At 44.2% G+C, this 25,091-nt stretch overlaps 1 protein-coding gene across 13 annotated transcripts in view; it reads right to left on the minus strand.

Moving 5' to 3' along the window:
• BLNK (B cell linker) overlaps positions 1 to 25,091 on the minus strand; it is a 112,448-nt gene that overhangs the window by 22,232 nt on the left and 65,125 nt on the right. For 10 of the 13 annotated variants that reach the window (XM_032311717.1, XM_032311715.1, XM_032311719.1 and 7 more), the window contains 11 exons: positions 23,955 to 24,121; positions 18,089 to 18,170; positions 16,861 to 16,932; positions 11,591 to 11,596; positions 9,640 to 9,709; positions 7,679 to 7,706; positions 6,799 to 6,841; positions 4,750 to 4,834; positions 4,150 to 4,181; positions 2,506 to 2,573; positions 1,562 to 1,645 (listed from right to left, as the gene is read on the minus strand). In XM_032311717.1, coding sequence (XP_032167608.1) covers positions 1,562 to 1,645; positions 2,506 to 2,573; positions 4,150 to 4,181; positions 4,750 to 4,834; positions 6,799 to 6,841; positions 7,679 to 7,706; positions 9,640 to 9,709; positions 11,591 to 11,596; positions 16,861 to 16,932; positions 18,089 to 18,170; positions 23,955 to 24,121 — 737 coding nt within the window. Of the gene's footprint in view, positions 1 to 1,137; positions 1,350 to 1,561; positions 1,646 to 2,505; positions 2,574 to 4,149; positions 4,182 to 4,749; positions 4,835 to 6,798; positions 6,842 to 7,678; positions 7,707 to 9,639; positions 9,710 to 11,590; positions 11,597 to 16,860; positions 16,933 to 18,088; positions 18,171 to 23,954; positions 24,122 to 25,091 lie in introns of all 13 variants that reach the window. The other 3 variants (XM_032311713.1, XM_032311724.1, XR_004278437.1) reach the window with 2 other exon arrangements.

Raw genomic sequence — 25,091 nt, forward strand, 5'->3', positions numbered from 1 at the left:
GACAAAAAGCAGAAAGAAGAAATGCAACAAAAGTTCATCAAACTCAGGAAGGAAATTTAAGAGAAAGGCAAACCTATCAGAAATGAAGAAATTACAAGATGCCCAAGGGACAATATCTTTAAATGAAGATATGATAAATGACTGAAGCAAGGCATGGAAGCAACCCAGACAGGAGGGAAAAAGAGGAAATTAAAAAAAAAATACAATTAAGTCAGAGTGGTTGGAATGAAAGAAAGACAAAAAAGGCCCAAAATGCATGTAATTTAAGTCCTTAGGGAAGAAAAATAAAATAATAGAACAGAATTACTTTTTTAAAAAAATTTTTATTTCTTTATTTGACACACACAGAGAGATCACGAGTAGGCAGAGAGCCAGGCAGAGAGAGAAGGGGAAACATGTTCCCTGCTGAGCCCAGAGTCTGACACAGGTCTCGATCCCAGGACCCTGAGACCATGACCTGAGCTGAAGGCAGAGGCTTAACCCTCTGAGCCACCCAGATGCCCCAGAATTACTTTTTAAGACTGGAATTTAAGAAAATATTCTGGAAATAAGAGAAAACTTAAGTCTACATATTGAAAGGGGTTCCATCTATCTGAAAAAATTGACTTGAAAGTAAAGTCAGGGACACATTCTGGAAAATGAATAGACTTTAAAAACAAAAGAGCCTTCTGATTAAAATATGAAATTATACATAAGGTCAAAAAAATAACATTTGCATCAGACTTTTCAAAAGTATCCTATAAAACAAGGCAATCTAGTGGACAACACTTTTAAAAACTTAAGGATTTTATAACCAGCCAAGATATCCTCTAGGTTATCAGATTATGAACAGCTTTGAACGTGCAAGAACTCAGGGAATAATGTAAATATAGTCCTTCCTGAGAATCTATTATAAGGTGAGCTTTGTCAAAACAAAATAAGTTAACTGGGGAAGCTAGCAAAGGGATTGATGGGAAAGCATTTAACATATGTAATTGCAGAGCTAGGACTAAAGCAAAGGTAGCAAAAACCAGTATGTAAATGTTACATATTCTGACAAAGGAGGGTGCAAGTAAAGAAAAATGGAAGGAGGAAAGAGAAAGAAAGAGAGATGGCATTTTAACTTTGACTTTTCCAAACTGCCCCTAGTGTTCCTACATGATCGGGCTTGGCCTCTCCAAAAATTTACTTCCAGGTACTTTTTGCCATCTTGACCTTGAACTTTTAACCCATGCATTGATCCAAAATAGTCTGTTACTTCTCACTCCTGAATGGATCTCATGTAGCACCAAGCTTTACAGAGAGCTCCCCGGGGAGCCTTCTTCTCCCACTGATTGGAGAACAGTGGAGAACAGTGGAGCCTATGGATCCTGGCGAAGAAATGACAAGTAGAAATGAGACTGAAGAACAAAGAGGGAGATGCTTGAGAGAGAGCAGAGGATAGCAATTGCTATTGAATAAGTAAATTTCAAAAATCCCTGCATCCACAATGGTTGCAATTCTTTAGTCAGCAAATTATTGGGATGACAGCTGTGCCTATTACAGGCTGAGAGCAGAATATGGGACTTAAAAATGGTCAAACCTTGTTTGATCTGTATAAAGCCTCTTCTGCAGATTTCCGATCGCAGGCACCAGCGTACCATGGCTTGCAGTGAATGTCCGCTTCCTGCAAAATGGAGGGTATTGCTAAGCCTGAGATGTGCCTTCAATAACATGGTACCCTCTGTGCACTGAAAACAAAGTCCCATTTTGCATTACCAAGACAGACCTAACTATATTTGGACCAGCAATTTGAAAATGAGTTTTCTGCTTCCTTTGATCAACCACAGGATTATATAATTGACTTTTTTCTCATCTGGCCTTAGCTGCTAACCTTAGTACTTGAGCATTGTTATCAATCAATCAATCAATCAATCCTGCTGGATTCCTGAGCCATTTACACCTTTCTCCTAAATAAGCAATAAGCTCCCTGTCTGTCATGATCTTACTGCTGCTGCTTTGTGGAGTGCTTTCTAATTTCTGAAGCGTTTTCATCAAATATACCTTATTGGATTCTTTTAACTACTCTGAAGGCAAGAAGGATACATATACTTACCCTTTCGATAGTTGAGAAAGCTTAGAGAGACTTGCCCAAGGGCACCCAGAGTTCTTTCTCTGTCTTTTTAAAAACTGTGCTGCTTTATGTGTTTTAATATCATATGCCTCCACAGATCTATTCTGAGAAAATTACACAGTTTAAATAGAATCTATGTGCACGGAAGAACAATAAAAACAACACACTTCTTTGCTAGTTTTGAAAAAGCACAAATTGTTCTTAGGGCATCCAGAATACAAATTGGAATATATGGTGCAGGGGTTTAATCCCTGAAAGCAAAATGCATTCTGTACCCATCAGCGAATGACAACTCGCAAGCTGACTTAAAACATAGTCTGTCTTCAAGCTTCACCCCAAATTGCTCATCAGAAGGTATTAGAAGACACTCCCTTTCCTGCAGTTTAATGGTAACAATAAGAGTTCATTCATACCTGTTCTGACAAATGGGGGTTAGAGGAAAGTAGGCCATCCACAGTTGAGCTTCCCCCTTCTGGAAACCCTGTAAGGGATTTGAAAAATCAGTGGGTCTTCACTGTATCTTGAGCAGCTGGTATGCCTATACTTGAACACTGTGCTTGGTGCTGCAAGGGACACGTGCACTGAAAAATCACACACACACCCAAAAAATCCCTAATAGCAGTGGTTCTCAAAGCATGGTCTGGGGCCCCCAGAACCCCTAGGATTCTTCCATGGAGGTTGTGAGGTCTTTTCCAAATCCATATCTCTGTGAAGCCCCATTTTCTTCCTATATTTCAGCCATGAAGACATTGCAACAGCTTGAATACAGAAACAGATATGAGAGAATCCATCCATCTCTGTTACTCTGGATATTAAAGAGATTTTTAAAAATGTAAGACAAGGCCACTCTTCCCAATAAAGTGCTTTTGTTTGGAAAATACAGTCATTTGCATAAAAAATACATTAGTTATGTTAACATGTAATGAGTTCAATATTTTTAAATGAAAAAATAAAGGTTTTAATTAAAAATTGATTAATAAATGTTTTAATTGCCTGCTTTTAATTAATACATTAAGTATTAATAGAAACAAGTGAACCAAAGTTCTTTGGGTCTGCAATGATTTTAAGAGTGTGAACATGGTCCTGAGACCAAAACATTTGAGAACTGCTGCCTTATGGCATAAACTTCCTCAAGGAGTTTAGAGTCTGTAAGTGGAGCCACATGAAATAGAGAAAATACTTAATGGCATTCATTCATTCATTCATCATTTCATGCCTGCCATAGATCAAAACACTAGGGACAGATATACAGCAGTCACAGTCAAACAAAACAGCAAAATGCCCTGCACTCCTGGAGTTTAAATTTTAATGGAGTGAAATAGACAATAAAGACCTAAGTAAATATATATACAATATTACAGAGTAGTAAGTACTGGAGAAAAATAAGCAGGGAAGGGACTGGGGACTAGCCTTGGACAAGCAGTATGTTTAAATTGCTCAGTGAGGAAGGCCTCACTGATGTGACACAGGTAAAATCTGCAGGAAGGGAAGGAGGAGGTATTTGGCTATCTCAGGAAAGAATGTTCCAGGTCAGAGGAATAGCAACATGCAAGGGCCTAGAATGTCTGAGGGATACACAGGGGGGTCGCTGTGTTTGAACTATGGAGGGAAAAGTAGAGAAAAAGGGATGGAGTCAGCCAGCAGGTAAGGAAGGCCCCCGATGTGTAGGACGTGCGGACCCCTTAGCATGACTTGAGCACTGACCTAAATAGCTATCATTTACTGAAGACCTTCTATATTCAAAGAACTGTACCAGGTACTTAATCTTCTTATTTTGAAAACAGCTGTACTGCTTTTATTAAAAAATTAAATGTTAAAGATGACCAGAATGATTGGTGAAATATTCAATCAATACTAAAAAAGGAGAAAGTAAAAATTATCTCAAATTTATTTACTTTTGAAAATAACCATGAAATCAATATTCCTGGCTCCATTTACCAGAAGAGGAAACAAACCAGAGAGGAATGAGCATCCTCCAGCTGGACATGCTGCTCAGACACGCGGATCCAGCCTTACCCACCACCCAATAGTGCTTTCCGTGGCTTCACTGTACTTACTTGGCAGGGGTACGGGTTTGTGATGGATTTGTCTGAAAGGAAGAATTTCAGATTAGCTAAAGGGCAAAGCACAAGATGAATAAGCATGACGCTTTGCTAGCACTGAAGATGTTTGGAGCAGAGGCACCACAAAGGAGTCAACATAAATGACCAGTAAAACATCTAAAGATATGAAAAGGCATCAAAACCTTCAAAGTAAGTAAAACTGTCCCCTTTGGTTTTATAAAAGGAAGAGACTTGATTAAACTGCTGGATTCTAGTTAAGGCCAATAATTAACTCAAATATTAGGTCTAAGCAGTTCTTTTAAAGCGTCTAAGTAGTTCCTTTAAAGTTTTTTCCCTATTTGACACTTTTTAAAATTTAATGAGCACTGGGTATATACACAACTGATGAGTCACTGACCTCTGATACTAATAATACTGATACTAATAATATACTATATGTTAATTAATTGAATGTAAATTAAGTTAAAATTTAAAATATGCAATTGCAATGCAGTGAAATGTCAGATCTTTACCAAGCCCCACAAGCCAACGTCACTATGCAGTGTGACAATACAGGTGTTAGGGAAGCTTATTTTTAAAGGAAAAGATTCTTACTTCTGAGGAGGAGGAAACACTGATGACTGCATATTTTCTTGTCTGTGACTAGATGTTCGATGGCGTTCAGCAGGTATAGGCCTTTCTGCATTAAGAAGATGCTCGTATTAGGCTAGATTGAAATGTTTATCTCCATGTCCAAACCCAGCAACATCAACTGAGAAGAACCGGATTTGGTCTGCTGTCTTCCCATGAACATGTCTTTTACCAGGACACCTTCTGTTTATGCACCTGTCTATCTGGTGATGGGTTTGCATGATTAGGACGAGGACTTTTACCAGCAGTGTTACAAACACACCTTCCCCTTCTCTGGCAATATCCATGGGTCTGAGCCTATGGGGCGGACCTTTAAGTGTGTGAGTACAGGCAGTGGCCAAAGACAAGCCAGTTCAAACCATGCCGATGTCCACCCCCCCAAAGGTGTTACAACATGCCAGCAATTTTTACAGATAAGTGGCAAAATATCACAGTTTGCAAATAATCTACTCATTTTGAAAAATTACAGACTTCCATTACAGAAACCCAAAAGGAATAAATGTAGTATGAATTCAAAGATTCAAAGAAATGGTAAGACAGACTTCGGGGTTTCTTGTAATGCAGTGATATTCAGAAGCCTTGCATCCCTGAAGGATGTTTGAAGTCTATGGCAAGTTACTTTGAGCAGCCATGTGAGATTTTTTTGTTCATGACTTTACAGCTTGGTAATTTCAGAAGGAGAAACAGTAAACACACTTGGTTCCCACAGCCTGCTGAGATTTGATCACCCAGCTTTGCTTCTCCAGTCCTGGAGGCTTCTTCCTCCCTTCCTTCCTTCTGTCCATCTGTCCTTCCATCCTTCTCTCTTTCCCTCCTTCCTGGGTGAGAAGAGCATGCTTACCTACACTGGGTTTGGATGATGGTTGCCTCTGTTCTTGAAACAAGTCACAAAACAGATGGCATGCCAAGCTCTTGCCCTAGGAGCCCTTTGGCAACAAGGACACCCGACATGCCAGGAGCTCATTTCTCTGCTGGTTTTCAAAGGCCTCCGAAGCCAATAGAGTCTGCACAGGGTGGAGCTTACTTCCTACAGACGCTCACCCTAAGACTCCACTATTACTTGAGCTCCACGCTCAGCAGGCATGGGACACTCTAAGGAATGGAAGGACAGCAAGGCAGAAGCCTCAAAGGACAGGCAGAAGAAAGGAAGGAAGACAGCAGAAAGCGGGGGGATACCTTAGAAATATCCTGGGGGAAAAAAGATGGGGGAAACATGTAAAAAACCCCCCAAGTGGAGCAGTTAAAGCAGACAGGCGAGTTGTAGGACACATTCAGGAGATGTCTGCCATCCATCACCAGAGAAACTAGGACATCTTATGGAGATGTGCCCACGTGAACTCAGGAAATGGGGGAACCCTCACTCAGCTTTAACACCGGGTAGTTTCAGTTGTGAATTAGATGGGTTCAGGACTCACACTTCTATATAGTGTTTTAAGCGTTGAAAATATGGATAATTCTTACTTCTTTCTGTTTTTTCTTCCCCTCGAGTATTTTTCAAATACAAGTATTTTTTTTTAATATGGGAAAATTCTAATTAAAAGTATATGTAAGATTTTTAGGCTATGATAGGATAAAGGAAAACATTTGAAGGTGTACTAAAACATATATTTGAATTCAGAAATCATTATTTTTAAAAACTTAGCAAAAGAACTTCTTCAAATAAATTTTTTAAAATTTTAACCTTAACTAAGCTATTAGTTTTAAGATATGTGTATAGCTCTGAATAAGGCTTCGTGTTTATGGCCACAGCACTATTTCTGGAAAGTTGTACATCTATAAACAGGCAGGTTTGGGGCATGTAGACTATAGCTTTGCCCCACAGACACTGGGCTGAAAGCTCATGTCCTTACTACTCATTGCAAAGTAAAGGCCATTTTGTTTAGAAAACTGAGTTTCATACATACAATTGCCTTATGAATAGTGAAAACAATTTACAAATACACTTACACACAAATCCTTAATACAAATAACTTTAAGAGAACATACTCATCCTTCAGGGTAATATAGATTTACCTTCACAAACACTTGAGACATTCTGTGGAGAGGCAACTGGAATCTATTAAAAAAAAAAAAAAAAAAAAGACAAAGATATTCCATACAAGTGGGAAGTGGAAATGAATGTCAAAGCACTATTAATAAGATAAATATTTAGGAGGACATTTCTTTGATGCATAGCTATTCTTTCAATCACGACGACAACAACAACAACAACAAAACCCACACAGTTCTCAGCCCGACCTTTGCATTAGGTGAGAGTGGACTAGAAGTAGGTCATGGAAGGATCAGTGTCATCCTGGTATAGGAACTTCCCTGCTCTGTCAACACGGTTGATGGAAACTGTGGCCCGCCGCGGAGCTGCTGGCCCGTCGGTCTTGCACTTTGGTCTTCAAGCTACCCCTCGGTGCTTGCTAAGTGACTGTAGATGTCAGGCTAGGGGGTAGGTACTAGGTCAAGGTGGGCTTCCTCAAACAGTGGGCTGACCCAGGTTCCCCGCACTCCAGCCAGAACCCGAGTTTAGCAGGCCTATATGCGCCTGATACACCATTAGCTCCCAGGCCAGCAGATGGAAAGCAGGCAGGCACCGTTAGCTCCCAGGCCAGCAGATGGAAAGCAGGGAAGGCAGATGTCAAGGGAGGCAGGGAGCCTGGCTTCCACCTTGGATCTGCGGCTCACACTCCGCGAAGCCACATTGGGTCAAGTGAGGATGAGCGCCTCCCCATGCAGCACCTTCCCCGGCTAACCAAGAATGCAGAATTTCTCTGTCTGGGCGGCAACTTCAGTTGCTAGAATTGCTGTGTGCACCTTAGCTGGAAGCATTGTCAACTTTAAATAAGGGAATAAGCATCAGCATTGCAGGAAATATAAAACACATTTAAATGCAAAATGAACTTACTGTCTTCAGCGGTGTAGCTGGTTTTTTCCTGGGGGGATAAAAAGATGGGCTTTGTTAAAACATAATAGAGATGAAGCGGAGCTGACTACATACCATTTTACTCTTGAATTTAAACTAGTGTCATGAACGTGGTATAAGTGTGTTGGAAGACTGTCCTTGAAGGGCAGAGGGGGAGGGAAACAGGATCTAGCCATGGTCCTCCTAGCTGCAGATAGGGTCCACTGGCAGAAGGCAGAGAGTTAACTGGGGTAAACAGGAGGGAGAGCTGTCAGGGGGCCAGAAAACTGAATTCTTCTTCCAGTGCTGCTGCTGATTATCTGTGACCTCAGGCCTCTTTCACCTAGGAAGCTTGTTGGAGCTTTAAGTTTCCTTGTCTATAAGATGAAGACTAGCATCAGTATTTTCCGAGGAATTGTATGCAGAGCCAGCCCAGTCTCCAGCAGGACCCTGGGGCTAATGCCTGGGGCCACAGGTGGAGACAGGAGGACAGCCCGCAGGGTAGGCTGTCCCCAGCACCCTTCCTGCCAACTGTTGCCCTGCCTCAAGTGACTGTTCTCTACTAGACATCTGCCCAGGGTTTCATCCCGAACAGAGAAATCCAAGGCCAACTCAAGTGTGAAAACCACTGGGATCTGTGGTCCTGAAGGGATTTTCTGAGCTAAGTTTGTCTTGGTTCCGATAGAGACTGTAATCTAATATTTTAATGGTGTGTGCTTTCTCCTCTGTATTTTTTTAAAGACTCTCTCACCTTCTCTCTCACTTGCTTTGTTTTTGGCTGAGAGCTGGAAGACTGGGGTAAGAACACTAATAATTCCGAAGTGCCTGGCACTGGGTTAGGCTTTTCATCTGTTATTTAAACCTCACAGTGACCTCTAAAAATGGGTATTATCATTATGTTTCAGAGATTAGGGAATTGAGGCTCAGACAGATTAAGTAACTTCCCCCAAATGATAAAACTGAGCCAACAAGAACTTCTGGTTAATAAACCCTTGAACTTAAGAATGTCTTTGCTTTGGGCTGCCTGGATGGCTTAGCTGGCTAAGCGCCCAACTTTTGCTTTTGGCTCAGTTTGTGATCTCAGAGTTGTGATCTTGGTCGTGATCTCAGGGTTGTGAGATCAAGCCCTGCCTCAGACTCCAAGCCCAGTGCAGAGTCTGCTTAAGTTTCTCTCTTTCTCTGTCCCTCCCCATGACACACACTCTCTCTCTAAAATAAATCAATAAATCTTTCAAAAATGTCTTTGCTTTATGCAGAAGCAGAATTAAGATAATAATCATGCAGGCCGACTTTGCACATATTTAAGTGGGCTTTTAAAATATCCTATTGAATCCATATAAAATTATGGGTCACTGTTTGTGATATTAACTTACTGCATCGCCTAACAGTTTACAAAGCTCTTTTAAATTCAATAAGAAAGAACAGTTCTCTTATTTCACCTTGGGAAGGAAGCTCGGCTGTGTGGCTTGGATCAAACCATCGGATGCATGTTGTGGGTGTATGTGTGTTTGTTTACAGATCATTAACTACTTGAAAGAGAAGTGGAGGAGGAGAAAGTAAAGATGAAACCTGCTTGTGGGTCTCAAAATTATTCAAGTGCTGGAGCTTCTGCGCGATGGAACTCAAGATTTAACTAACAATTTAGGGGAGGAAAGACTGCTAGTCTTCATTTCAGCAGGGGACCCCCTTGTCCACCTTAAGCCAGGGTGGTGGTGGAGGAGAACAGGACAGCAGGCCTTCATTTCCACACTCTTTAGGAACACACCTGCTGTGGCACGAGGTGAAAGCGTATCTGAACTTGGGCAGGTGTGCTCTTCTGGGTGGAAATAGCGGAAAAGCACCCGCTGCCCCCCCAGGTGCTCAGGCAGGACCCCTTGGTGGATTCCAGGCAGGCCTTCCCACGACAGGAGTGGGGACCACCCACTCACACCTCACAGGGCTGACCCTGCACAGCCAGTACTCACCCAGCCCTGGGCAGCGGGGATGGCGCAGCAGGAGAAGGTGACTTTGCGTCCCAGGCCCCACTGTTACGACCTGCACAAACATACACACAGGTCAGTCCTCAGCTCCTGTATGCGGGGCCGACGGTCACAGTGAGGGTGGCCTTCCTGAGAAGCTCAGAAATACAGGCACATTTTTGGTTTCTTTTAGTTAAGCATGTCTATGTGGTTATATTGATGCTATTGGGGAAAATCCGTAGGCCAAGATGATGACATATTTAAATAATGTCAATTTATAAGCTTGGAACCAGGATGTGAATTAGGGACCCCAGCTTAACATTTCTAAATGACTTTCTCTTTATCCCCCATGGGACAAGTGTGCAGCCCCCTGATTCTGCAAGTTCAGTGAAAGGCCCATAGAGTTCCTACCAGAAGGAGCCAAGAGCACACACTTGCATCTGTGTACGCTGCACAGATGTGCACACCAGCGGTGCCTAGAGACGGAGAGACACAGACCCACCACTCCCTCCCTGCCTACAGGCACTGCTTTTGCATAATCACACTGAGTTACAGTCTATGCACCTAACCTTACAACCGGAGGCTGTTCGTTCACCTCTGAATTCTCAGGGCCTCGGCCCATTGCACAGATAGATAGGCAGACTGAGACAAATGAAAAGCTACTGCCCAAATCTCATCTTCCAAGTCAAAGAAGGGACCCAGCGGGCCTTGTCCACTAGCTCACTTTCCCACTGGCTACTTAAGACAGAAAGCAGACAATCATGAGGGAGGAACTGAGAGGCTGGTAGTGCTTCATGGCTGAGACAGAGCAGGCCTCGAGGGGGAGAGCCAGACACGATGCCAACTCCCCTTGGCGTCTCCTGCCTGCCTCCTCAGGCTGATGCTCACCTGCCTGGACGTTACAGCTCTGTGAGCCAAAGGCTCTTTATTGAATTATAGCAAACTGAATATATATTGTATTAAGAACCTACTACATTTCTAAGTCCACAATTCCTATTGGAGCTACAGGGGATACTCTGTAAACAGAGGTTAGACCTATGCTCAGTATGTCTTATTTTATTTTTTTTTTTATAAATTTTTTAAAAAGATTTTATTTATTTATTTGACAGACAGAGGTCACAAGTAGGCAGAGAGGCAGGCAGAGAGAGAGGGGGAAGCAGGCTCCCCGCTGAGCAGAGAGCCAGATGCGGGGCTCAATCCCACAACCCCGGGATCACGATCTGAGCTGAAGGCAGAGGCTTTAACCCACTGAGCCACCCAGGTGCCCCTTATTTTAGTTTGCAAGATAAAGCACGTATAAGTGAGCATGGAAGAAATAGTTACTAAGAATTTCTGAGAACCTGGTATGTGAAGAGCACCGTGTTAGGGGCTGTGGGAGAGCTCTGCCCTTTGGGATTTATAACCCGAGGACATGTACACGACATGCAACCGCATCTGACGGGACCACCTGTCCCAAACAAAAGAGAAGGGCCTCAAGAACAGTAAAAATTGAGGCCATAAAGCTCATTTTCCTGTACTTTACCAGAGAGAGGCCTTGAGGGCTTCACTCAGGGCCTATCCACTCGCCTTCTACATTCGGTTCTTACACGGGGCTGATTTCCGTGGATGCTCATAAGTTCGAAGAACAGCCAAGAGTGTGCCGTGTCACCTCCACAGCACCCCGTGAAGGAACGGCCCCTCCACAGGACTCACACTTAGATGTTACCTGACCTTGATGTGACTTTGGAAAGCATTTTAGAAACATTTTGAAAAAGAGACTATGTTAGGAATTTTTCATATTTCACGTGACGATCAACGGAAACGTCATCAGGAGTGTGCGTCCAGCTGTGTTTCATGGGCCAGTGGACCAAACGGATGCTGTTCTTCACATTCTTAATACCTGCTTGACCCTATTAAAATACCCTTGGCTACTCAAAGATTTTGATGGAAGATTTCAGGAAAGGGGGAAAAAACCCACCCTTGTCTGAAAAATAAGGAAGTAGAAAGAAGGCCCAAGTCAGAATTTCCTCCCAGGGGTTTTCCCTCTTTTTCAATGCTATGGGCTCATCTGGCCTGGGTACGTTGTTGTTGTCATATTTACTGCCTGACTTCACTCCTAAGCTTCCCTTCCCTTCATATCTCCAGTCTGCCACCATGTTCCTTCCCCCTTCCTTGCCCATAAATCACTTCTGTGATCAGGGGTTGGGGCGGGGAGCATGCCGTTCTATTCTGAGAAGGTAATCCAAGCACAGGTGGAAAACCCATGGTTTCTCATCAGGAAGATGAGGTTCTAGGTATTTCTTTGCCACCAAACTGGCTGGGTGGCCTCTTACAAGCCACTGAACCCTCTCTGTGAAATGGGGACACAACCATCTACTTCACCTAACTCAGAGTTCCTGTTGCAAGACAACAGGAGATGTTTGAAAATGTAAAGAATTAGCTAAAATAAGCTAATATTACTGGAAAGGGACTGAAAGTATTTGAGGTTAAAAACATTATGCTAAGTGAGGGCTCCTGGCTGGCTCAGTTGGTTAAGCAATTGCCTTCGGCTCAGGTCATGATCCTGGAGTGCCAGGAGAGAGTCCTGCGTTGGGCTTCCCGCTTAGGTGGGAGTCTGCTTCTCCCTCTGACCCTCTCCCCTCTCATGCTCTCTCTCTCTCAAGTAAATAAATAAAATCTTAAAAAAAACCAAAAACACAACATTATGCTAAGTGAAAGGAGCCAGATGGAGAAGGCTTAATACTGTATGCCTCCATCTATATGAGGTGTCCAGAAAAGGCAAATCTATAGCAACAAGAAGCAGATCAGTGGTTGCCTGGGGCTGCGGGTGGAAGAACATTCACCAAAAACAGGCGCAAAGGATCTTTTGGAGTTGGAGTGGGGATGGAAATTTTCTAAAACCGGATTGTAGTGATGGTGAAAAAACTCTGTAAATGTAATGATTTATAAAAAAAACCAACTGCATTATACATGTAAAATGAGTGTGCTTCATGATATGTAAATTATAACCCATAAAGCATCTCGGTAAATGGGATTATCGCTATTTATGTTTTAGCATCTTGTTATCAACAACCACTGTGTCTCCAGGTGCCGGGCTCTGTGCTGGGTACTTTGAATGTGCCATCTCGAAGCGTCACCTAACATCCCATGGAAGGAGCAGAGGCTCAGAGAGGTTAAGTGGCAGGGCTAGGGTTGAAGAGCAAGGCTAGCTGAGCTGAAAGCCAGGTGGACACTTCCTCTCCAGCCAGTTCCTCCTAAAGTTACTCTGGGGTGTGATTTGGCAGGTCAGGTTCACTGGTTGTTTCTGCTTTATGTGGGGAAAGATTAGTGAAACAGAGAGGTGCTTTTGTGGATGCCCATGGAAAGATGGAGAAAGACTCTCTATCTCATAGGCTGGAGACCGTCTCGGCTGCTCTGGGCCAGAAGTTAGACCCAGTGGCATGACTAGGGTAGGACAACCTGGTCCCCTCTTTGTGACCAGGATCCTTGTTTTCTGGCAAAGCCAAATTCTTGGCCGGAATACTCCAAGGGAGAAATTGAGCATGTGATAAAGGGAGATGTGTCCAAAAGCGTAATAAAAGAGAAAAATCAGCTTTGTTTTAATTGTACTGAGCAAAAATGATGCTAATGTTGGCACTGCTGGTACTTACCCAAGTTTCTCAACTAGGAAGATGAACTACTCTTTGTTTTTCCTTCTACCACATATATTTCATGGATCACCTCTCTTCAGTTTTACATACAGTGTTGGTGAGTTTCCTTATCCTTAACAATCTCAATGCTGGCACAGGAAGCCCTTGGGATTTCACTCTCTTCTAGCTGTTCTAGAAACTCTATTATTATTAGTGGGGCTTGCACACCAGCTGGAGCGTCCCTCCTCTCAAGGACTGTGTGAGCTCTAACCAAATAGAGATTTAATTTAACCACTTCAGAACAGTTCGGCTTATAGGTAAAATTCAACTTGCATATTAGCAGGGGATTGTAAATTCCCAAACTCCTCCCCTGTTTTAGGAAATAAGGAGAGAAAACACTTTTTAAATGCTACCTCCTTAGAGGAAGTTCAGAAATCCCTGCCCTGTCTATACTCTTCTGACAAAAGCTACAAATAAATCAGCCAGGGGCTGCACAACTTTCTTCCAAATCACACTTAGAGATAAATCACCAAAACTCTTTAATCTTTTCAGTTTGTTTAGACCAGTGGTTCTTAACTGGAAGTATTTTGTACCTGCCCCTCCCCTCCCCCACCGCCCCAGGGGACATCTGGCAAAGTCTGGAGACATCTCTGCTTATCGCTGCTGGGGAGGGGTCGGTATTGGCATCTAGGGGTCAGGGGAAGCCAAGGGTGCTGCTAAACATTGCAAGGGCACAGAAGCCGGGATGACAAAGAACCATCTAGTCCCAAAGGCCAGCTGTGCGGAGGTTGAGACACCCTGAGTTAGGGTAAAGCTCTAGGTGGAAAGAAAGACACAACTGTCCCCTGGGATGTGTCCAGGGCCCTCCGCCAGACTGGTCATGAATCAAGTCATGCCAAACAAAGGATTCAAAAAATGGTGCGAAGAGCTATCACTTTAGGACTGAGATTCCTATGTTTACTCAGCTTAATTCCCTCCCCTCCAAGGCCCAGGTGCCACTTTCTTCTCCATGTTTTTTTTTTTTTTTAAGATTTTATTTATTTATTTGACAGAGAGAGAAAGAGAGAGATCACAAGCAGTCAGAGAGAGAGGGAGAAGCAGGCTCCCTGCTGAGCAGAGAGTCCGATGTGGGGTTTGATCCCAGGACCCTGAGACCATGACCTGAGCCAAAGGCAGAGGTTTAAGCCACTGAGCCACCCAGGCCCCCACTTCTCCATGTTTTTAGGAGACAAGAAACGTAGAGACTGCTCAGCTTGGACCCCTCCAGCTCTGGAGTCTGTGCGGTCCTGAGGCTGCGCTTCTCCGTGTGGAACACAGAGCAGAGGTGAGAGCGCCCCTGCACCTAATCCACTGTGAAATCCTCGGCAAGCACCTCAGGGAGCCGTCAAGGAGCCAAAGCCACATCCATGAACCAGAGGCCGGTGCCATGGTGCGTTGCTCCGACAGACAGAAGCCTTAGCACTTTCATGTCTATCTAGGCACTGTCTGAGTCTTTAAAGGCTAATGGGTGGTTATGCAAAGATACAGGGAAGTTGTCTGATTATTCCTTTTATCAAAATCATCTCTGAAAATGGCACACTCAGAAACTCATTCTAACTGTTCAGGTTTGTCCCTTCCAAATTATCTCACTTCCTCCCTCCTCCTGTACATCCTCCCTTCTGTATCCAACAATCATATAACCAGGAAGTTATTTCCTAGTTCAGGCTTGGTTTCTTCTGATGACTCTAGCATTAAAATATAGCTATGCTAGGTTAACAGAAAATCAATGAATAGTAAATCCAATGGGCCAATGCCCTCATGACCGCGCCACGTGATTCCTTAAACACGGCCTGTACTGGGGGCTCATTCACTCTCAACTGACTGACTAAACCACCATTTCAGCACCCTCTCTGATCCAGGTCCTGTCTAGGCCCTGGAAACACAGCTCTGAGCAAGACGTGGAACTGAGAGTCTTATAGGAATGACAGGCAGAGATCTCAGGGGAGATTAGAGATAAAGGGGGCAGTGCAAGGTATACAGGGTACTACACCATGGGGATCTCCCCTATGTGAGGTCAGGAAAGGCCTCCTGAGCACGAGAGATTTAAGGCAATATCTTCAAGGAGCCTGTAATATATTTAAGGCGATTAGACTGGGACTCAGCATAATCAGAGAATAGGTATGGGCTGAGTGTAGATGAGAGGAGACTCAGAGCCTAGTGAGGGCTGTAGAAACCATAGGAGGTTTCCAAGAGGGGGCACCTCAAGCTGGGCCCTGAGGATGGGTAGGGTTTGGTGTCATAAAAGTGAGAACATAAACAAAGACCAAAAAACACAACCCATGACGTACGGCTATTTGGAGTAGCGGGTGTGTTTAGGAAGAAGTTCTTGTAAAGTAAGAAGAGGCAAACACCAGAAATTACTGAGCTATCATTCTAAAGGAGGGCTTAGGCCTTCATGTATGTTTCAGGGAAAGGTTTTCTGTTCTGGTCATAACAACCCTTCTCCTGAGTAATCAGGAGTCAGGCATCACCACTCCAGCTGGGACCAAAGCAACCTTGCCATGACCTTTTAGGTTGTTGTGCTGACATGTGTTTCCAGAAGTTAAGATGAGCTGAATAAGGTGGCTCTGACCTCTTCTCCCTATACATAAAGAGCTTGTGGGTTTCGGGGGAAGAGAATAAATAAGACAAGAATTTGTGAGGAAAGCGAACAATTGCTCCAGAAATGAGTCTGTGGCCTATAAAGAAAATAATTTTCTTTTATTTTCTCTAAAGGAGAATATCTTTTGAAGTAGAACTCAGTCTCCCAATATCTGTATTTAGCCTTCAGCACGGGGAGGGAAAGGACTGTGTGTGTGTGTGTGTGTGTGTGTGTGTGTGAGAGTGATAGAAACGGGCCCAGTGGGGAAAGAACAAAGGAAGGCTGGAGAGGAGGCCCTGTCCCCGCCCCCCCCCCCCCCCCCCCCCCCCCCCCCCCGCCCCGTGCTGGAACTGGGTGGGGTATTGGCATTACTCAGTATCACAGGCCTTGGCCTTGGGGCTGCCAATCTGTACAGCAGAAGCTAGGAACCACAAGTTGTGCATGGTTTGGGTGACAAGGTAAAAACTAACTTTGAAACAGAATAAAACTGGCAACGTTTGGAGGTGTTCAGAAGCTCATCTTAGTGATGGAGGACAAAGCTTAGAGGCAAGGGTATGGCTAGTGGACTCTCGAAGATAGGAGATAGGGGGTGTGAAGTGACAAGGTAGGGGAAGCCTAGATTAGGGTGGTGGCAACTAAAATGGAAAAGCAGATTCAGGGAAAGGACATAGCAGAGGCTTTGGGAAGAACTCAGGCCCTCAGATACGTGGCCTGCTGGCTGACAGGCACAGAGGACTAGGCCTGGTCTATGGGGAGGGATGCCATGAATGCACTGAGCCTGAGGCCATGGGAATGTTAAAGAGGGGCCCTTTAACATAGGGGCCACCAGACAATGGAGGAGGAGGAGGACAAGACTTTCTGTCACAATTTATTAAGAAATTCAGAAAAACAAGTGATTATTTCTTAATATTTGGTTTAAGTTGTTTCTCTTATTTGGAAAAGACTGAAAAACCAAGCCCCCAAACATAATCATTTCACCAAATCATGCGTGTACTTTACCTGAAGCTGTCCCTGGAGGAGAGGCTGGCTTTGAGGAGTTATTTGGCTTGACAGATCTGTTCACCATGGGAGCTTAAACACACAAACATACACATACATATAACAATCGTAGATACAGTTCATTGTGGAAGATTCACACTTAGGGAAAAATGCACCATGGAAATGGGGGGACCAGGAAATTTGTAAAGAATGGGAAATACACTTAATAAATAGATAATCCATGATAAGAGACTTCTCAGAGGAAACATCTTTAGAACAAACATATTAATGATTGAAGGGATAATCAAATTATTTAAGATAGGGATTTTGTTAAAGTGAACACTGGCTTGCAATTTTGGCAGCCAAACCGGTGTCTAGGAGATGAAAGAGGTTTTGTTTTCTTGAACAAGAGAAGTGTATGGAACCAATAGTGGTGGGACCAAATTCCCACCTCTCCTGCCACATGCAACACACAGCACTTCTCTTGCATTTTCTGGGTTTTGGGAGCGAGGAACAATGTAAATGTAATGTCTACTTATGGTTTCATGGTGATGGGTGGCAGAGGAGTTCAGGTGGGTCTCGAAGCTGCTGGTGCTATCTGGGGAGGCGGGAGAGTGAATCGGCACTAATCGGCAGAGTGAAAACAGAGTCCAGTCCGTGCGATGAGTAATGCCACTCAAAGAGGTGTCCTTTCTCCACAGTAACTCCATCTGGAGTGAAACTGCCCTGCTCCAATCCCAGTCTGAGGGTACGTGGCACCGGCTTTCAGAAATCATTTGTCATCCCATTTGTTATTCCACGAAGGGCTTACCAACAAAATGTCTCCCTTCGCCTGAGACAGCATTACAATTCCATTGTCAGGACACAGAGCGTCTTTCGCTCTCTCACATCTTCCGCCCTCTGTGGACATCGTTCCTGTGCCATAGTTTTGAGGCCAACATGGTGGCCTCTGGCTCTGTGAGGATTAAGTTTTAAAGGAAATCCCTCCTAAGTGAGAACAGTTAAATAAGAACCTAGATGCTTTTGGAACTTGAGATGGTAGTATTGGAGCACGGGAGGGGTGGAGGAAGAAGGGTGTGAATGAGACGGGTCTGTCAGGGATGGGTCAGAAGCCTCCACCATGAAGGTGGTGGGTTGGGGGGGTGAGGGGTGGAATGTGTGTACCCCCTGCTGCTCCCTACCCAATAGTCTCCTGTGCCCCTCCCTCAACTGCTACAGCATTCAGATGCTTAAAACTACAAACTCTTGCCTTTTTCAGCTGGGAGTGAACAGTCTTCTGTGGGGTGAATGTAGTTCTCATCTTCATCGTCCACAGGGACCACATAATCAACCTGGAAGAAGTACAGACGTGAATCAAGAGGAAGCTGTCCAATCCAGGTTTATAGTCTGGAAAGGAGTGTTTTGTTTTGTTTTTTAAAGATTTTATTTATTTATTAGAAACACACACACACACACACAGAACGCACAAGCAGGGAGAGCAGAAGGCAGAGGGAGAAGCAGACTCTGCTGAGCAAGGAGCCTGATGTAGGGCTGATCCCAGGAGCCTGAGATCATGACCTGAGCTGAAAGCAGGTGCTTAACTGACTGAGCTACCCAGGTGCCCCAAGGAATGGTTTTTTAAAATACCTTTTTTGAGATCGAATTAAGACACAATTAAATTCCTATGTGAAGTGTATAATTTGGTGGGTCTGGTACTCTTAGAGTGTGCAAGCATCACCACAGTCTAAGTTTAGAACATTTTTGTTACCCCAAAAAGGAGCCCAGTACCTTGAGTCACTTATCTACCCCTTCCCCAGCCTAGTCAACCACTAATCTTCTCTGTCTCTAAGATTTGCCCAATCTGGGTGTTGCATAGAAATGGAATCACATAATACATAGTGACTTCTTTCATCTAGCATAATAATTTCAAGTTCAACCACAGAGCATGTCGGTATGTCATTCACTTGTGTGGACAAACAACATTCCCCGTCTATGAATGTACCAAGTTTTCTTGGTCTATTCATTAGGTGGTAGACATTCGGGTTGTTCTCACTTTGGGGCTATTATGAACAATGGTGCCAGGGACATTCAGGTACATGTTTTTGTGTAGATGTAAATCTCTCTTGGCAATATACCTCGTGGTGGAATTGCTGGGTCACATGGTAGCTTCTGTTTAAGTCTGAGGAACGGCCAAACTGTTGTTCCAAAGTATCTGCTCCCTCTTCCATTCCTACCAGCAGCATATGAAGGCTCCAATTCCTCCACATCCTCACTGACACCTGCTAGTGTTTGTCTTTTGAATATCACTATCCTGAGACAGGACGTGGTGTCTAAGTATGGTTTTGATTTGCATTTCCCTGGTGGTTGATGATGTTAAGCATGTTTTTGTGTGCTTCTTGGGCCTTCTTATATTTTCTTTAGAAAAAAGTCTATTTGACTTCTCCGCCCATTTTTAATTGGGTTGTCTTTTTTATTATTAGGTTGGAAGAATTCTTTCATGCTCTAGACAGAAACCTCTTATCAGATATATAATTAGCGAAACTTTTCTCCCATTCTGCAGGCTGTCTTCTTACATCTTTGGGGGTGTCGCTTGCAGCAAAAAATGTTTGACATTGTGAAGCCCATTTTAACTACTTTTTTAAAAAAAGATTTTATTTGTTTATTTAATAGACAAAGATCACAAGTAGGCAGAGAGGCAGGCAGAGAGAGAGGGGGAAATAGGCTCCCCGCTGAGCAGAGTGTCCGATGTGGGGCTCGATCCCACAACCCTGTGATCACGACCGGAGCCGAAGGCAGAGACTTAACCTACTGAACCACCCAGGTGCCCCCCATTTTAACTACTTTTTAACAACAATTACTGTTGTTCCTTGGTTCCGTATCTAAAACACCCCTGTCTAATACAAGGTCACAGAGATTTATACGTTCGTTCTCTTCTAAAATGTTATAGTTTTAGCTCTTACATTTAGATCTAGGATCTATTTTTGGCTAGCTTTTGTCTTTGGTGGGAGACGCGCCCACTCTCATATTTTTGCATGTGGATATACAGTTACCCTGGCACAATATGTTTAAAAATGATTCTCTCCCCACTGAATAGTCTTGGCAACTTTGTCAATAATCAGTTGACCATAAATTGGGGGAGGATATTGCTAGGAAGCAAAGGAGATAATCAGATTCCAAATGTGGTTTTTGCAAATCACCTTGGTGGGTAGGACAGGTGGATTCTAGAGAAACAGAGCCCAAACATTTATTGAGCACTAATTGGCAAGTGCTCACCTGAGTACTTCCCATGTGTTATTTCACTCAATCCTTATAACAACCCAGTAAGGTAGGTGCTACTGTCGGCTCCATAGTAAGATGAAGAATCTTGAAGAACCCAAGGCACAGAGAAGTGGAGTAGCTTGCTCACATCCTCATAGCAAAAAGCAGAAGAGTTGGGGTTCAAGAGTCAGTTCAAGGATCCACACTCTCAGCCACTACATTCTAGGACCTTCCTGCCTTCCCCTTCTCTTTCTATCTTATTTCTACCCTCCCTTCATTTAATTCCTATTTCTCATCTCTTTCTTTACCTTCAAACCTGGCCTCTGTGACCTTGGATAAGTTTTCAACCCCTTTGCACCTCATCTGTACCATTTCTTTATTTGTAAAATGGGGATGGCTGTACCTATTTCATAGGGTTCTTGGGAGGGCTTAATGGGATAAACACAAATCCTCAGAACATCAGTTGATTCCCAGTACTCATCAAGTGCCCACCATGCTTGTCCCTACAGCACAGATGCTCCTTCCTCTTAGGTGCTGCTCCTTCCCCAACTCTCTGGTTAGTCTATACCCCCATACTTTTCCTGGAACCTGTACAGCAGAGCTAAATATTTTTAGTTATTTATGCTTTCTTGACTTCTTCTTTTTCTATCTAATGGTTCCGCAAGATCTTAATGTTGGCCTATTTTTTTTTTCTTTTTTAACCTCTTTCTTATCTTGACTGCCCATCTGCCCATTCCAGAATGCAGCCTCCTCCATACTTCTCCTTTCCCACTGGTACAGACTTGCCTGAGCCACCTCCACAAGGCTGCTATTAGCAAAACTGCCTCTCCCCATGGGGGTCCACTCTTAGCTCTTCACAGAAATGGAGAGCCTTATATAACGCACTGTATTCATTTGTATTCTGTGTCTGAATTTATAACTTCATACAGATTTGCCAAATGCTGAAAGAATTCACAGAAAGCCCCTAACAGCCGGTCCCCGTGTCCTTTTTCCTGCTCAGCTTCTTCCTGCCAGCCCCTTCTTACCCCAAAAGGTCAGCATCACCTCTCAGACAGACAGAGAGGACTGGCCAACAATCCTTTTTCTGTCAGCTGACTTTCTGACTTAAACTAGCATTAGAGTAGAAGTCATACAGGAAACCACTTATGGAGGCAGGCAGGGAACAGCTTTGGGGACAAATGCAGAGGAAGGCTTTGTGCACATCTCATATGAGTGGAAGGGACTATGACCAGTGCAAATAAAAGTCACGGATTCACAGCTAAGCTGGAGGGTTACCATGAGGCTCAGCTGCTTTGAGGCCAGGATGGCCCTGTATTGCCAGGCTTTCTGTTTTCAGAAGCAACTAGAAAATGGGATTTTGTAAAGAATCTAGAATATGCTACGAAGGAACATATGACACACCAAATCTTCCGTGTATGAGGCACTGTATTTAGTGTTTTATATATATGTTCTCTTACTAAATCCTTAAAATAACCTGAAGAGATTAAAAACTGAGGCTCAGAGAGGTTATCTGGCTTGCCCAAAGTCACACAGCTAGTAAGGGTCAAAGTGGGATTTGGGGCCTAAACGCTCCCTCTATCTCATTTAAAAGTTTCTCTTTTCCATCTCCTGCTGGCCTACAAATTATATTAAGGTGGAAATGTGGGTCACTTTACGACATATTTATATATTATAGGTTTTATCACCTTTGGCATTTAGAAACAAGTTATTTCTGGGGCACCTGGGTGGGTCAGCAGGTTAAGAGGCAGAAGACGTGAACAGACACTTCTCCAAAGATGACATACAAATGGCTAACAGACACATGAAAAAATATTCATCATCATTAGCTATCAGGGAGATTCAAATGAAAACCACATTGATACCACCTTACACCAGTTAGAATGGCCAAAATTAACAAGATAGTAAACAACATGTATTGGAGAGGGTGTGGAGAAAGGGGAACCCTCTTACACTGTTGGTGGGAATGCAAGCTGATGCAGCCACTTTGGAAAACATTGTGGAGATTCCTTAAGAAATTAAAAATAGAGATTCCCTATGAACCTGCAATTGCACAGCTGGGTATTTACCCCAAAGATACTGATGTAGTGAAAAGAAGGGCCATCTGTACCCCAATGTTCATAGCAGCAATGGCCACAGTCTCCAAACTGTGGAAAGAACCAAGATGCCCTTCAACGGGCAAATGGATAAAGAAGATATGGTCCATATACACTATGGAGTATTATGCCTCCATCAGAAAGGATGAAAACTTAACTTTTGTAGCAACATGGACAGGACTGGGAGAGATTATGCTGAATGAAATAAGTCAAGCAGAGAGAGTCAATTATCATATGGTTTCACTTACTTGTAGAACAAAAGGATTAAGACGAAGGACATAGGGAGATGGAGAGGACAAATGAGTTGGGGGAAATTGGAGGGGGAGACAAACCTGAGAGACTGCAGACACTGAGAAACAAACTGAAGGTTTTGTTGGGGGGGGGGTGTTGGGGGTTGGGTGAGTCTGGTGGTGGGTATTATGGAGGGCATGTATTACATGGAGCACTGGATGTGGTGCATAAACAATGAATTCTGGAACACTGAAAAGAAATCAAATCAAATGAAAAAAAAAAAAAAAAAGTCTGCCTTCAGCTGAGGTCATGATCCTGGGGTCCCCAGATAGAGCCCCATGTCTGGCTCCATGCTCAGTGGAGAGCCTGCTTTTCCCTCTCCCTCTGCCCTTCCCTCCCCCTCTTGTGCTCTCTCTCTCACACAAACAAACAAAATCTTAAAAAAAAAAAAAAAAGCCACAAGTTATTTCTTCAAAAGCTGCTGTAATATTATGTCCAGGGATGGTTTAAGAGTTGCCTTTATTGGGCACTTGGGTGGCTCAGTTGATTGGGCGGCTGCCTTAGGCTCGGGTTGTTATCCTGGAGCCTGGCTCAGCGGGGAGTCTGCTTCTTGCTCTGACCCTCCCCCTTCTCACATGATCCTCTCATTCTCCTTCCCTCAAGTAAATAAACAAAATCTTTTAAAAAAAGGGGGTGGTCATCTTTATTGTTATTTTAATTCTGAGATCATTATACTTGTAGGCTTGTTGTAATGGCTAAGTTTGAGGGCTTGCCTTTGTCCTTATTTAAAATGCAAGTAAGGTACTAGGTATTAGGCCTTATCAGGCTTTCTTACAACAGTCTGAATGGGTTTTTCGTGCCTTTTCAAACAGGAGCTATTCCACAGGGAATGAGACCCATAAAACACAGGTGCTGACAGAGGGGAGATGACGAGATAAACCCAGAGTGGAGTCCAGGACAGTCGGCTAGGATGGGTCCCTGGAGAGCAGGAGCTCAGGGAAAAGGGAGTGAGAAGCAAGAGGTGCCAAAGCGAAGTAAGGGGCCAGGCTCCTCCACAGGCTGCGCAGGGCCTCCCTACCACTAGGGGTCTCCATATTTGTCCCATCGCACATCTCTGTATCTCGCAGGAGAAATGTGAAGTGGAGAGCAAAGAAGGTGGAGGAAAGAAAGCAAGGCAGAAAAGGAGTATAAGGATAGGGAAATCCCTTATGGAGGAAGGAGAAGGTTCACAGGAAACCAAGGAGAGAGAGAGGGAGGCTAATAAGAGGCGCACAGATCCAGCACTGGTATTACCCATACCCTCTGGAAATGAAAATGCTTAAAATAAGGCCATATATGCCTTCTTAGAGAGAAAAACCTCCTTTCTGTTTACCAGTGCAGAATTTGAGGGGTAGGTGGTTAGTCTTGGGCAGAGAGAGGGGCATAGAGGAGGCGGCCAGACCACCTGGGCCCCTGCCCTCAAATCTCCTCCCCCTTTCTCCGGCCCCTTCCCTCTCCGCCCTGCATCCTGCTTTCCCCTCGGACTGGGAAGCCTTTGGGATAGATTTACGTTACCTCATCCTCAAGTTCTTTGGGTTTGGGTGGAACTTGAGGTTTCTGAAGAGAAGTCAGCGCCGGCAGAGTGGAGGCCACTCTGGCTCTTGCTTTTGCCGAAGGCCAGTCGGGCTTACTGGGAAGTGTCTTGCTGAAGGGCGGAGACTGCCGCTGGCTTGACCGATTGTCTTGAAAGGAACAACCACAAAGTGTAAGATGAAAGGGACTCTGGATCATTCCCTGGGCCAAAGTATGAAACCACCCGTGGCATCTCTGTAGTCACCAATGATTAATCTGAGCATTCCTTAAAAGTATATAATGACATTCAGGCAAAAAATCAGCTGCCCATTGACTAACATTATAAAAACCGAAAGAATGTCCTCATCAATAACATCCTCCCAGGGGAGTGATGGAGACCCACTGGCTCAGGAGCGCCGACTGCCCAGCATGCTGCCCAGCAGAGTGGATGGAAGCCCATGGCAGCAGAGTGGCCTCAGAGGGTGTGCTCCTCGAAGCTTCACTCTGCTCTATGAACACTTAAGGACAGGGATGGACTCTCAATCCTCCTTACATGTTGGAACCACCTGGGGAACTTTATAAGAAAATGCCAAGGCCCGGGCCCCGCCCCGGACATACTAGCTTGAACTTGTGGGGAGGGTCCTGGCACTATAGGTCTCAAAGTTTCCCAGGTTATTCTAAGGTGTCTTCAGAGTTGCAACTACTCATCTGAGTGAACCTCCGTGTTCTTCCCCTCAATGATTTCCCTCAGCTCATGGAGAGCCTGAGTTACCCCTTGTTGGGGACTGTGTACTGAGCAGGTGTCAGGGAACCAGTGCAGGCTCCCAAGCTGAATGGCCCTGAGTTGGGTCCCCTGCTCTGCCTCTCACTGGCTGCACTTGTTTGGGCTGGTTATCTGTGGCTCAGCCTCTCCAGGACTCATATTCCTCATTTTTAAAGTAAGGAGGGTAATATCCACCTTAGAGGGATTTGGTAGGGAGTAGGAAGAAAGCAGTGAGGGCGGAGTGGGGGTAGCGGTGTGTGTGGGAGAGTGGATGCCTAACAAACAGGACCAATATACGGATGTGACATGGTGTGGGGGAGGGGGGCAAGACAACAGGGAGTCTGTGCAGTGGAATCTGAGCACAGACTCAGACCGAC

Source organism: Mustela erminea, chromosome 14, assembly GCF_009829155.1.
Source record: "Mustela erminea isolate mMusErm1 chromosome 14, mMusErm1.Pri, whole genome shotgun sequence".
Taxonomy (NCBI): Eukaryota; Metazoa; Chordata; class Mammalia; order Carnivora; family Mustelidae; genus Mustela; species Mustela erminea.